The 14,304-nt window shown below is 40.0% G+C and overlaps 1 protein-coding gene across 15 annotated transcripts in view; it reads left to right on the top strand.

Annotated features, from left to right (window-relative positions):
• Positions 1–14,304, top strand: part of DNAH3 (dynein axonemal heavy chain 3) — a 209,385-nt gene that overhangs the window by 21,398 nt on the left and 173,683 nt on the right. For 13 of the 15 annotated variants that reach the window (XR_014254974.1, XM_082430917.1, XM_082430912.1 and 10 more), the window contains 6 exons: positions 574–699; positions 1,883–2,078; positions 3,784–3,963; positions 8,170–8,306; positions 11,065–11,170; positions 11,359–11,537. Coding sequence is in view for 13 of the 15 variants with exons in the window: in XM_082430917.1 (XP_082287043.1) it covers positions 574–699; positions 1,883–2,078; positions 3,784–3,963; positions 8,170–8,306; positions 11,065–11,170; positions 11,359–11,537 (924 nt within the window). In the remaining 2 variants the exon portion in view is untranslated. Of the gene's footprint in view, positions 1–573; positions 700–1,882; positions 2,079–3,783; positions 3,964–8,169; positions 8,307–11,064; positions 11,171–11,358; positions 11,538–14,304 lie in introns of those variants that run through there. The other 2 variants (XM_082430916.1, XM_082430908.1) reach the window with 2 other exon arrangements.

Genomic DNA, 14,304 nt, shown 5'->3' with positions numbered 1-14,304 from the left:
TTAACAAATACTTATTGAGTACCTGCACTATGTAAGGTACTGTGCCAGGGATGCTGTGGGTGTCTCGGTGAGCCTGTCAGCTGTCGGGGGCAGGTCTATAGGGTTTTTTGGGTTCAGACCAAAGTGGACCTCCAAGTTGTTTTGAGTAGCTCACCCAGGGGCCACATTGAGGATTGAGTGGAACCCACTTGATCATGAAGGTGGTGCTTTGCTTGCCCTGTCCTCTGTGTCTTCACTGTTGGAAAGAGCTTTGATTTGTCCATTTGATATCCCAGTTCCCAGCCAGCCAAATTCCAGGTCAGTGTCAAAATCCCACTCCCCAGATGGGTTACCCGGAGCAGGACACATAGGAAGGCTCAGTAATACCTGCTGAGTTTATCTACTCCTTGCAAGAGTTCTTGTGAACTATCCACTCCCTCCTCAGACTCCCAGATTTTTCAGATATAATTCGTTTTAATCTGTTTATATCTCCTCTCATTGAAAAAGGAAAATATATTTCCTTTGAACCCGTCGTACAAAGTTTGTTATTAAGCATCTACTTAGCTTAGGAAGTTTTTCCCTCTCTTTCCGCAGATTTAAAGACCTCAGGTTTGTTCGAACAGCAGAATTACTGGCGGGAAAGTTACCTCTGCAGCCTCACGAATATCAGGATGTCATCCAGAAACACTGCATGGAAGCACGCCAAATTCTTCTCAACAAGTCAGTATCTGGCCTCAGAATGGGGCTGTATCACAGTATCATAAAGATCAAAAACTCTGTGAAGTGAAAACGTATCCAACCTGGGGGCTGCACAGATTTTGCTGACTTCTCACTGACATCTTCCTCTGTTCTCTTCCTCCCATGTTCCCATCCCCGACAGCCTCTGTGCCTCCTCATGTACACTGATCTTTGACCCTCACTCCTAGTCTTCCTCTGCCTTTTTGAAACTCTCTCATTACCATTCCTTGATGAGAGTACCACTTCCATTCCCTCCCTCTGAAATCCTGTAGGCCTTGTTGGGTTACAGGACAATGCATTTAAATGACTTGTGTTCAGGTGGCCCAGATAAACACCTGCAGGGTTCCAAGGATGGGAGTTTTTAGTCACTTAATTCTTTTTTCCTTTGCAAATGCATGCAGGGCTGTGTCCAGAGCCAGAGAAATTCCCTTATGTGAGATGATGGTGATAATACCTACCAATGGGTTTTTATTATCAGAGAAAATGTTTATACAATAGCTGGCACATAGTAGCTATTAAATATAATTATTACCTCTACAACTATGACTATTACCAGTACTTCTCTGATTGTTAGAGTAGTACTTTTTAGCAGTCAGAAAAGAGACGTGATAGGATGCAAATGCCAGTGGTTCCCATTGGGAATTAGAAATTGGGGGAAGTAGGATGAAAGGAACAGTGAGGCACCCATTTCTTCTTTCGGTTTTCTAATTTCTGCTCTCAACTTCTGAGCAGCCACTGCCACACTGGAGTTTCTCCTCCCAAGTTTTCTTCCTTTTCTCCTCTTTCTCTTTCCCCCTATAAAGTCTCAATCAGAAAACAGACATCTGCCAGGGAGAGAAGTTGGAGAGAACATTCCAGTTCCTTATACCCCTTTACCCCAAGTTCTGAATATAATGAAGAAACTATAGACACTTTCATCTTTCAGCAGGACTGTTCATTTGGGTATTGCTAATGGGAGAATAGTCTCTCAATCCAAATCTTATTACTGTCTTCCCCAGAAAGGGATGTTGGCAGGTGAAGTGGCCAGGGATATGCAAGTACCAATTTGCAAAGCTGCTTGATGGGAAAGGAGCCATCTGCCTTGTTGTGGAGAGTGGGGAGTGGCTGAGAGGACTTCTTAGAGCTTGGAAGAGATTCTTAGTTAGATGCCCTGCTTTCTTTACAGATGGATCCCCACCTGTGCCCAGCTTTTTGTCTCCCAGAAGGAGCAGTGGGTCCTTTTTGCTCCCAAGAGTGACTATGACTCCTCTCGTCGCATTGAGGAATATTTTGCTTCTGTTGCATCCTTCATGTCACTCCAGCTCAGGGAGCTGGTCATTAAGTCTCTGAAGGACCTCGTTTCCTTTTTCTTGATACACAAGGTATGTAGGGGACCAGCAGTAGACCCTTTGGAGTGGAATCAACTGAGATAGACTCAGGATTCAGTCATGTAAGGTCCTCAGCTGTAAGACAAGCCAAAAAGTAAAATTCTTGATTTGAACACATATCAGGTGATTATTAGTTTATAAAAATGATTTATTTAAACACACAGCAACCTTTCCTGAGATAATTACCTCCTACTATATTGGTAAAAATCTGTAGAACTAGAGAAATTAAGACAATTTAAAGAAAGATTGAATAAAATGGAATGCATACCTCCTACAGTAGAGGGAGTGGTCACTTTTTCATCCTCTCTATTAAAAGAAGGGGTTGAAAACGGTTTGTTATCAATCTTTGGCTTGATATTTAGGGAGTGATGTGTGTGTTCATTGCAGATATTGGCCTTTGTTCTTCAGTCTTTGAAAGGGTACCTCTAAAAACAAAAGGCTTTATTGACCTAATAACTTCTTTCATGAAACTACTTCAGTGAAGTCTAGATAAAAACTAAAACACTAAGTCCTGGTTTTCAAAGCATCCCTTAAATTTAGATAACCTGGGAGATCAAGGAATATTCTTTTGGATTTTATATTATGTGCCATTTTATCTTAAAAAGAGCTATAAAATTTAAAATTGCCTGTTAGAAAAGGTTAAGTTCTAAGCATTTTTACAAATAGAGTAGAAATGAACAATTGCCCTTTTGCTCAAAAGAATGTAGAACCAATGCTGTTGAGTTTAGACTGCACTGTTAGCACTCTACAGTGGGCTAATCTGTACATGTCATTGTAATCATCCACTGGCTAAGCAGAAGAAACTCAGATGTGGGAACGAGTCTCACTCTAAAATTCCACACAACGGGAAAACTGATATCTTCATATATCTTAAAGAAAGAAATTTATGGGTATTTGGTACCTAGTAGGCATTCAACTAATGGTTATCAATAATCCTTAAACCAATCTAGAAATCTCTAGAATCAGTTACTTGGACAAGTACTTTACAGCTGCCCCATGCCAGTTTCATTAGGCACTGTAGTTTATGAAAGGTATTTTGTGTTACTAACCTGTGTTGGGAATTAGAAATATCTCCACACCAATATTTCTACTGTAGGAAGGTTGACGTTTTGAGTGTCTAAAATATACTATATGCTAATTAGCAACTTTATGTGAGGTGTACAGATAAACTATTTATACTTTTGGATTCAGTCAACAAACTTTTATTGAGCACCTACGATGTACTAAATGATATTTTGGATATTTTGGAGGATGTAGATGGTTCAGAGACAGATGCTGCCCTTAAGTTTAGTGTAGAGAAGATGTGCATGTAAATCTCTCGAGAGAAAGATAAAATCCCATAAGGAAGTGGAAATATGGAAGTTCAGAAGTGGAAGATTATTTCTTGCTGGGGAGCAGGGAGGCTTCCCAGGGGAGGGGATTTTGAGCTGAATTTTAAAGGATGGGGAGGATTTGGAAATACTGACAAAAGAATTTCCAAGCAAAGTAAACGTACTGAATCAAAGCTTCGAAGAAGGGGGAGAGGGTGAACTCAGGTGGGCTAAGCCATACTTTGCCCTTATTTTAAATATGAACAGTGCATGGTACCTTTCATTTCCTTTTCTGGTGCCCATGTAGTACTATAAATGGGTAAGATTCACTCCCTTGATTCTAGAAGGTTCCATTTTGTAATAATTTCCATATCTTATTTCTCCTGAAGGATGGGAATGATTTCGAGGAGCCCTACCAAGAGATGGAGTTCTTTAAACCTCAGCTGATTATGATCAAGCTTGAAGTCAATGAGCCCATTATTGTCTTTAATCCATCCTTTGATGACTGCTGGGAATTAATACACAACTCTTTCTTGGAAATTATTAAGAACTCTAGGGGGATTCCCAAGGTACAGTATTCACTTAATTATTCATTTGTATTTTTATTCACATATTGAATAGAATATGTTTAAAATGGCTGCTTGTACAAGGTAGGGTTTTATTGATACTTTGGGAGATATATCCTGAGTACACCCACTTGACTCCCAGAAAGAGGATTTGGGCCTTAAAGAAATGTCCACACATCCCATTAACAAGGACACTAAGAGTTACTTTGTGAGAAAGTAGAGTTCCCCACATGATGCCAACCTCAAAAGGGCAGATGTGTCCCAAGCCATATCCATCTTGGGTTAATAATTCATGATGGATCAATTGCCATGTACTTTGCCAAGAATTTTCATAAGACTATATCTAATTTAGTTCTTGAATTTCCATTTGTTTATTTGTCTGTTTAACTCACTGTAGGCTTCTAGGGGAGAGAGTAAAGCTTCCCTTCCTGGCCCAAGCCCTTTTCCAAGTTTCCTTTCCAGGGTGACATTACTTATCAGATTACAGACAGTTATTAGCAGACTTCTAGAACTGGGCAGGATCACCCACATGAGTGTGACTCTTTGGCATTCCATCTTCTGTCCCCCTCTGGGTGGTTGGTGTGGCAAGAGGGCCAGTGTCCAGCCCCGCATAGGGAAGGGACTTGCAGGGTGTTTCTCCCCTCCCCATCCCTCGCTCTCCCTCCCTCCCCATGCATTATGTATGATGCTTGGATGCTCTTAAGCACTCTTCTCTTTGCAGTCCTGTGCTTAGAGGGTTCTAAGAGCTCATGATTAGGGTTGGACTTTGTAGGGAAGCATGTGAAGCCACATGTTCCAGTTGATTTCACCAGAGAACTCTAAATTGGGGGTTTTGAAGCCAACCAAGTCAGACTAACAGGAAAACTGGATGTTCAGAGGGGGAAGAAACGTGGGCAGCTCTCCTACAATCAGTATCCCTAGGAAGGAAATGAAAGAGAAGACCCTGTAATTTGGAAGGATAAGTGTGGGGCTTGGAGACAGTTAAAGTACATACCACTCAAGTTCCCCTTCACTGCTGTTGATTAGCAATGTTTGCGAGCAGCTGGGCTGGGAGAGCCCAGGGCTTATGTGGCTGCTGCTGCTAACAGCCTGGCAGGGGCTGGTAGTAGATTCAGTGGGTTGTAATGCCAAGAAGACATAGTCATAGGTCATAGTTTGTACCAGGTTTGAAAGCTAGACCCAAGTAAGTGCTGATGACTCTACTAGACTATGAGAAAAAGCAGCCCAGGATGTGAATTCTCCATCTAGAGATGCCCATAGCACAGTCTGCCTCTCTGAACCCATCACACTGTATTATCTCTGATCTGGGTAGTGACATTTTTAAAGAATAGTCCCTCAGGTTGAATATCTAAGAAGAATACCTAAGAACAGCAACAGATAGACAGTACCCCATCCCCTATCAGTCCTGCCTTATTTATGGTTAAAGATGAATTTTAAAAGTTGGAAAAAACGTCAGCATGAGATGTTTGAAAGTAGTACTCAAGGTGCAAAAGGAAAGCATATTTGTGAGAAAGTTACTAAAGGAAACCAAAGTAAATATTAGAAAATATTTGCCTTAGCAAAAAACTGAGAAAAACATGGATCTGTAATACTGACTGAAATGAAAAGAGGTGAATGAGAGACATAAATAAAAGGAAGCTGGATGAGATAAGGGAAGGATTTTATAAAATTGAAAATGCAATAAGCAGAATTTAAAACAGCATTAGCAGTCGCATTACTTTCATAATCATTATATAGATATATAAAACACATTATATATATATAAATATATATATATTAAATTATATATATAATTGTATATTCCCCCTATGGAATGGGGTTGCTTGGGTCAGTCTCCCTCCTGATGGGAGAATAGTCTAACTCAAAGTGCCAGGGAAATGCCAAAGTTGGAGAAGTATACAGGAGAAAGCACTGAAGGTAATGACAAAACCAAGAAGTCTGGGATCAGAGAGCCATGGAGATAAGCAGATAGTAACAATAATTACCTGGAAAGAGCACTATTGTTCTTGGCTCGGTTTTACAGACTGCTCTGTGGGGCATAGGAGAAGCAGCCACATTTTTTTAAAGGTGTATTTTTTAAAAATTTTAATTGAAGTATAGTTCATTTACAATGTTTTAGGTGTACAGCAAAATGATTCAGTTATACATATATGTGTATGTATTCTTTTTCAGATTCTTTTCCATTATAGGGTATTACAAGATATTGAATATAGTTCCCTGTGCTATGCAGTGGGTCCTTGTTGTTTATCTGTTTTGTATATAGTAGTTTGTATCTGTTAATCCCAAATTCCAAATTTATCCCTCCCTCTCCATTCCCCTTTGGTAACCATGAGTTTGTTTTCTACATCTGTGAGTCTGTTTATATTTCGTATATAAGTTCATTTGTGTCATATTTTAGATTCCACATATAAGTGATATCATATGGTATTTGTCTTTCTCTTTCTGACTTACTTTACTTAGTATAATAATCTCTAGATCCATTCATGTTCCTGCAGCTGGCATTATTTCATTCTTTTTTATGGCTGAGCAATATTCCATTGTGTGTGTGTGTGTGTGTGTGTGTGTGTGTGTGTGTGTGTGTATAGGCCACATTCATCTGTCAGTGGACATTTAGGTTGCTTCCATGTCTTGGCTATTATAAAGAGTGCTGCTATGAACATTGGGGTGCATGTATCTTTTTGAATTAGACTTTTCTCTGGATATATGCCCAGGAGTGAGATCACTGGATCATATGGTAACTATATTTTTAGTTTTTAAGGAACCTCCATACTGTTCTCCATAGTGAGAACCAGCCACATTTAAAATCTTCTTTCGATTGAATGCTTTTCCCAAGAGATAATCCCTTATCCTGCCCACCTATGATCTGTTGCAAGGCCTGAATGCTCCAGTTATGCTGCCCTAAGCCATTTCACTCATATCCTGCTTTCAAACACTGCCTACAGTATGGCTACAGCAAAGAAGTTGCTTCTCCACTGGTTTAAAAACCTTTGGATTGTCCAAAGAGGGAAGACAAAGATCAATTGTACTTGCTTTTCCCCCTTTCTAAATCAATGCATTTTCATCAGCTACATATAACTCATAACTCAGTAAAGCCCTCTGAAGAGTCCTTTCTTATACAGATAACTAAAATCTTTCTTAGTAGAGAGAGCAGTGGAAGGCAGTGGGTCCCCAACAAGGACTTGCAGCTTGCATGAGTCATGCAACTGAGAACATTCTCAGAGATACACATGTGCCATTAAGAAGTTGGAGAGTTGAATTCTCAGGAAAAATACTTTTTGTGCCTCAGATCATAAAGACATAGCTTTTTTTCCTGAACTGAGAGAAGAATCTAGTACATCTCTCCCTTTCTTCAGATGAGAAAACTAAAGTCCAGAGAAAGTAGCTTACCTAAGGTCACATAGTCAGCTAGCAGCAGAGTTTGAATTGGAACCCATGCCTCTAGTAGCTTTTCATTAGAGAAGAAAGTGTTTGGTGGGGGTGAGGGGTACCACTGTAGTATTTATTCACTCACACAATGTTTATGTGCACTTACTATGTGCCAAGCTCTTGTTAGGCCCTTCACAATAGTGAAGAAAGTCAGATACAGTCCAGACTCTCATGGCATTTATATCCCAGGACAAACCTAGAACAGCTCATTACACATTCATTTAATTACAATTACGATGAGTGCCAAGTGGGATAAATTTAGAATGTGAACTTTAAGCAGGAAAACCTAACATCCACTGGGGGCCCAGGGGGGACTCTCTAAGGACATGAGAGTTGAAAGGAGCAAGAATTTGAAAGATGAGTAATCTAACAAGAGGAAGAGGAGAGAGAATAGAGGTAAAGGGAACAGTGGGGTGATTTCCAGCACCATCTGAGAAGAAATAGAGTTGAAATGCAGCCGATGTCCCTGGAAATGAGTGCATTGCAGGAGACTTTACATTTTGGTGTCATCTTCCTTCTTGTGTCTTGTGGATGTCTTGTGACATTTAAACGTGGTTTCAGGACTTCCCTGGCAGTCCAGTGGTTAAGACTTTGCCTTCCAATGCAGGGGGTATGAGTTCAATCCCTGGTCAGGGAGCTAAGATTCCCACATGCCTCATGGCCAATAAACCAAAAAACATAAAACAGAAGCAATATTGTGACAAATTCAATAAAGACTTTACAAATGGTCCACATCAAAAAATAAATCTTTAAAAAAAAATAAAAGTGGTTTCTCCTCTTTAGGTGGAATCTATCCTGTTCCCAGAGTTGAAAGGATATAATCTGATTCTTGGAACTGTTAATGCTGATGAAAAACTGGTTTCTGACTTTGTGGATCAAACTTTCGAGGTATTTCAGAAAAATCAAGTTGGCCCCTACAAGTAAGTTGGTTTAGTTGTAACTTAGCCATTGGCATTGGTTTAGAGTTCCTAACTGTCATCAAATAAACGATCCCTTTTCCCACATACCTGAAAGAATAAGAGTAGCCAATGTTTACTTACATCGGTATTACTATTTATCCCTATTTGCAGATAAGGAAACCATAACTTTCCAGCAAATAGATAGGAGAGCCAGAATTCAGATAACAGGTTCACCTCTATTGTATGAAAGCCGTGGTGCCAGACAGGTTCTGGCATTTAGAAATTCATGCATTTTAACCAGTGGGCAGGCACCAGTTCCTCCCACCAGGAAGCCTGCACAAGCCCCTGGACCAACCTGACTCACCATGGGGCAGACACCAGAAGCAAGAGGAACTACAGTCCTGCAGCCTGCAGAACAGATACCACAAACACAGAAAGTTAGACAAAATGAGATGGCAGAGGACTATGTTCCAGACAAAGGAAGAAGATAAAACCCCAGAAGAACAACTAAGTGAAGTAGAAATAAGCAATCTACCTGAAAAAGAATTCAGAGTCATGATAGTGAAGATGACCCAAGGTCTCAGAAACAGAATGGAGGTACAGACTGAGAAGATACAAGAAATCTTTAACAAAGAGCTAGAAGATTTAAAGAACAAACAAACAGAGATGAACAATAGAATAACTGAAATGAAAAATACAGTAGAAGGAATCAATGGCAGAATAAATGGGCAGAAGAATGAATAAGTGAGCTGGAAGACAGATCAATTGGTGGAAATCACTGCTGTGGAACAGAATAAAGAAGAAAGAATGAAAAGAAATGAGGACAGTCTCAGAGACCTCTGGAACAACATTAAATGCACCAATATTTGTATTGTAAGAGTCCCAGAAGGAGAAGAGAGAGAAAAAGGGCCTGGGAAAATATTTGAAGAGATAATAGCTGAAAACTTCCCTAACATGGGAAAGGAAACACTCACTCAAGTCCAGGAAGTGCAGAGAGTCCCATACAGGACAAACCCAAGGAGAAACACGCCGAGACACATATTAATCAAATTGACAAAAATTAAAAACAAAGAGAAAATATTAAAAGCAACAAGGGAAAAGCAACAAATAACATACAAGGGAACCCCTATCAGCTGATTTTTCAGCAGAAACTCTGCAGGCCAGAAGTGAGTGGCATTATATATTTAAAGTGTTGAAAAGGAAAAACCTACAACCAAGAATACTCTACCCGGCAAGGCTCTTGTTGAGACTCGACAGAGAAGTCAAAAGCTTTACAGACAAGCAGAAGCTAAGAGAATTCAGCACCACCAAATCAGCTTTACAACAAATACTAAAGGAACTTCTCTAGGTGGAAAAGAAAAGCCCACAACCAGAAACAAGAAAATTATGAAAGGGAAAGCTCACTGGTAAAGGCAAACATACAATAAAGGTAGGAAATCATCCACACACAAATATGATGTCACAAATATGTCAAAACCAGCAATCGTGAGGAGAGGAGACTACAAGTGCAAGATATTGGAAATACATTTGAAATTAAGAGACCAGCAACTTAAAACAATCTTGTATGTATATATGTATATATGTGTGTGTGTGTATATATATATATTTATATATATATATATATATAGAGAGAGAGAGAGAGAGAGAGAGAGAGACTGCTATGTCAAAACCTCATGGTAACTGCAAACCAAAAATGTACAATAGATGCAAAAAAGAAAAAGCAATCCAAACACAACCCTAAAGATAGTCATCAAATCACAAAAGAAGAGAACAAAAGAGGAAGGGAAGCAAGAAGACTAGACCAGAAAATTCTGCATTATGAGGGGCTGTCCTGGGTATGGTAGGATGTTTAGCAGCATCCCTGACTTCTCCCTGTTAGTAGGACCCTCCCCAGTTTTGACAACCAAAAATGTCTTCAGACATGGCCAAATGTCCCCTGGGGGCAAAATCACCCCCAGCTGAGAACTGCTGCTAATCTATTCTGAAAACCACCGCCTCAGATTTGGAAGCTCTGCCCTCGTGAATTTAATCTGGTGTCATCTATTTGAAACCTCTGTTTTCCCTGTTGTTGATTCTTATATGTATAGTTTGTTTTTGTAGACTGACAGTTCCATGGGCTTCTCCTTGTATCTCAGTTTCAGAGTCTCTGAAGTGTTGGCCAACTCTTGGAAGTATACCCCTGGGCCCCACAAAGTTATTTCTGTTTACTCCATATCATCTTTATTTTAATTCAAACTTATTTTAAGTCAGAGCATCCCCCAAACATCCTCCAATTTGGGGGAAATCTGTCCAGCCATTTCTGCATCATCTGACAACAGACAGAGGGAAACTTAATTCTATTCAATAGACTTTAGGTTCATTAGTTACAAATTTTCATCTTAAAATTTAGATGTAGAATTTTAGAACTGGAAGGAGGGATAGGAAGTAATGTTTATTGCACATTTACTGTACGTTAGGCATAGTATTAATTGCTTTAAATATATATTATTACATCTTTACAACAATCCAGTGAGCTATTATCATTTCCACTTAAAATTAAGGACACTGATCTTTGAAAAAGAGAAATATCTTGTCTAAGTTCATGCAGGTAGGAAGTGGCAAAATTGGAATTTGAAGCTAAAGTTCTGAATTCCCAGTTCCCTCTATTTTGCCACGTTATATTTCTCTTTCGTGATTTGGGCTAGTTTTTATGATATTATCTCTTCATTTGCCACTCTGGCTAATCTGATTTGGTGACCTGTATTTGTATGTTTGATTTTTATGCTCTTCAATATGGAAGATACTTAAATGTATACAAGAAGTATGATGACTTATTGGATAACACGGCAGAGCAAAACATCACTGCGTTCCTTAAAGAAAATCATGAAATTGAGGATTTTGTGATGGTAGGAGATGCCACTTGACATTTCGTATCTTGGTTACATGTGCTACAGACAATCCACTGAGTAGTCAGTGTGTTTCATTAGTGTATATACTATGCTCAACATTGTACTGTATTGGCTGGGGATGAGGCTGGGGGAAATGCATAGAGGCTAGAGGCAAATTAAGCTACTGAATCTACTCTCTTCTACAGAGGATCAATAGCATAAAAAAGCGGAGAAATGAAATTGCATCCATGCACAATACCGTGCCTTTGGCCATGTTCTGCCTTGACACCATGAGCCTAAATTATGATATCTGTGAGCGAGCCCAAAATCTTAAAGACCATCTGATTCAATTCCAAGTGGATGTAAACCGGGACACCAACACCAGGTATTATTGTTGCACGCAGAGAAATAGCAATGATAATTGGCACGAATGGGAGAATGGAAAAGTGGACAGAACTTGCACCTTCCAGCAATGACCAGATTGAACTTCCAGTTCAGGTTGTTTCTGCCCAAAGTGACGGTTGCAGGGAATCAGGTTCAGGCTAGAAGGTGAACAGTAAGGAGAAAACTACCTGGGACTTGGAGTAGGAAGGTGGAAGGCATCCTGAGGCAGTTCATCTCTGATCCTTCAGCCTTTGCTTTCTTGCAGGCAACTTCAGAGAGAAATTACTTGACTGTCTGAGGTCACAGGCTCTCTCACTGGCCATCTAGCACACATTTGAAGACACAGGGTGATTACAGGCAGCCCTTAGAATCTCTTCTATACAGACTTCTACTGTCTGGGTCTGGGGATTCTGTCATTCAATGTTAAACTCTATATTGTGCCTTCATTTTACTGATGAGTATTTATTAAAGACGTTTTTGGTTGTAAGGGATAGGAGGCCAGACTGGCTAATGTAAAAAAAGGAATTTGGGGCTCACATGTTGGAAAGTTTAGGAGTTGCTAGCTTCAGGCCCTCAACACTACAATTAGAATGCAATCTTCCTCCCTCTACTTGGCTGTCCTCTGTGTCAGCTCCGATCTCTTGACAGATTCTCTCCAGTTTGTGGGCCCCAGCAGTTCCAGACTTACATCCTCCCAGGTTTCCATCCACAGGGGAAAAAATGGTTTCCCTTTTTTCCAACACTGTGACACTGGCTGGTGTGGCACTGGCCTGATTTGGGTTGTTTGGGCAACAGCAAGGCAAACACCATAGCCAAGAGTATGGTTTAGATTCGGGTAGTGTTCTCATCTCTAAACCATGAGAACCAAGAAAGAGAAGGATGGGGTACCCCAAGAAGGCTTAGGCTGTGGTTAACAGAAAAGGGAATGAGGCTAAGAGGCTGGGACAGCAACTATCTGCTACTCTGTTTCTATTTGAATGTTACAAAATGGTTAGCCCGTGTTATTTTAGCTCTCTTCCTCAGAGAGCTTTAAACTATAGACTAAAACGATTTAGTACTAATAACCACTATTAAATTGTTATATATTATATTATTCATGTACATGTAGATAAATATAAGTTTAGCATTTTATAGCTCTTTTAAGGTTTACAAACTGCATATCAGAAACTCATCAGGAAATTAATTATGATAATAGCTACCATTTTTCCAGCACATGTTGTAGTCCAAGCACTGTGTAAGTGTTCTGAACATTCAAGATCTAATCAGGTCTTTACACCAACCCCAAGAAGTTGTTCATTATTCTCTGCATTATGTTGATGAAGAAACTGAGGCTCCAAAAGGTCAGCAAGTGGCATATCCAGGGCTTAACCTAGTTCATTTTGACTCCAAATTAATGCTCTCCACCACTGCACTCAGCTTTCTCACTGGGTAACGAAATGGTGGGATTCCTGGTTTGGGAGCCAGAAGACTTGGTTTTGAATCCAAGACCTTCTGTTTGCTAGCTTGTGTCCCCTGGCTTCACCTCTTGGATCTTCAGTTCCTTTGCCTATAGAATAAACATTTGGGACTAGGGCAGTAAAATGTTTTCAGCCTTCAGACTACTAGGACACTTTCCTTTGGAAAGTTTGAGCATCAAGCAATTTTTTTTCCTTAAACATTTGTTCCTGTCAAATCAAAGCAACATAGTGCCTTGGTTGGTCAGTGCTTTCTTTCTCATCAAAATAAATGTACAATTTCCTTTGGCCTTTTTAATATAAGTGAAAGTTAGGGTCCCATTACAAACCTGGGGATTTCTAAGGACCCAGAAACTCCAGGTTAGTGATTGAGTTCTGAAGTGTCTTTCTACCTTAAAGACAGTGATTCTGACTCATTTGGTCTTCTCAACCACCCCATGAGGTAGGTAAAACAGATATAAGACACCCTACTGAATGAAGAGAGAAAAACTAACTTGCCCGATTAGGTGAGTTTGAGTCTTCTGAACCCTTGCTACTTCATTGTCCTGTAATTACTGAGTGGAGTACCTTCCTGTTTCCAGTGATTAGGTGTGCCCTAGAAAGGGGTGCTCTGGTCATATAGGCAGGGGGCACCTTGGAGTGCATTAGTAAGAAAGTGGGCATGCAATCCATTTCCACTACAGGTACAAGGTCTAAAGTTGCTAGAACAATGACCTGAAACATTGACCAGAAACACAAGGCCCTGAGTTAGAGATATAAGAAATTATCCCTCTGGTCTGGCTGTTTGTTTACTTCCGGGTAGGAAATCTTGTCCAAACAGTGACAACAAGGTAGAGAGAGGCCATAGATTGATGCAAAATGTATTGGTCTCCCTTATGCCATCCCCTACACCAGAAAGAGAATGGCCCTGTGCTTACAGGACCCCTGGACCTTTATATTTTAAATGATATTATAAGTACGTGTACAAGAAAGTATTTCTTGTCCTTGGTTTATCCCTAGATATTGCTAAGATGTTATGTTGGTCCAATTGTTAATATCGTCAACCCATATTCAGGACTTTTTAGAGGGTCTAGTAGTTAATGGGGATAAAGGAAAAACTCAGTTCAGTCTACCTCCTGAGTAGGGAAAATCCAGTTCTTCTCTACTGTGTCTTTTCTGTGTGTCTCCTATATATTTTTTTATTGGAGTATAATTGCTTTACGATGTTGTGTTAGTTTCTGCTGTATAAAAAATTGAATCGGCTGTATGTATACATATATCCCCTCCCTCTTGGACCTCCCTCCTATCGCCCCCATCCCACCCATCTAGGTCATC

The sequence above is a fragment of the Balaenoptera physalus genome, assembly GCF_965194825.1.
Source record: "Balaenoptera physalus genome assembly, chromosome: 16".
NCBI classification, from domain to species: Eukaryota; Metazoa; Chordata; class Mammalia; order Artiodactyla; family Balaenopteridae; genus Balaenoptera; species Balaenoptera physalus.
Note: the sequence above shows the minus strand (reverse complement) of the source record. Positions and strands in the feature narration are given on the sequence as shown.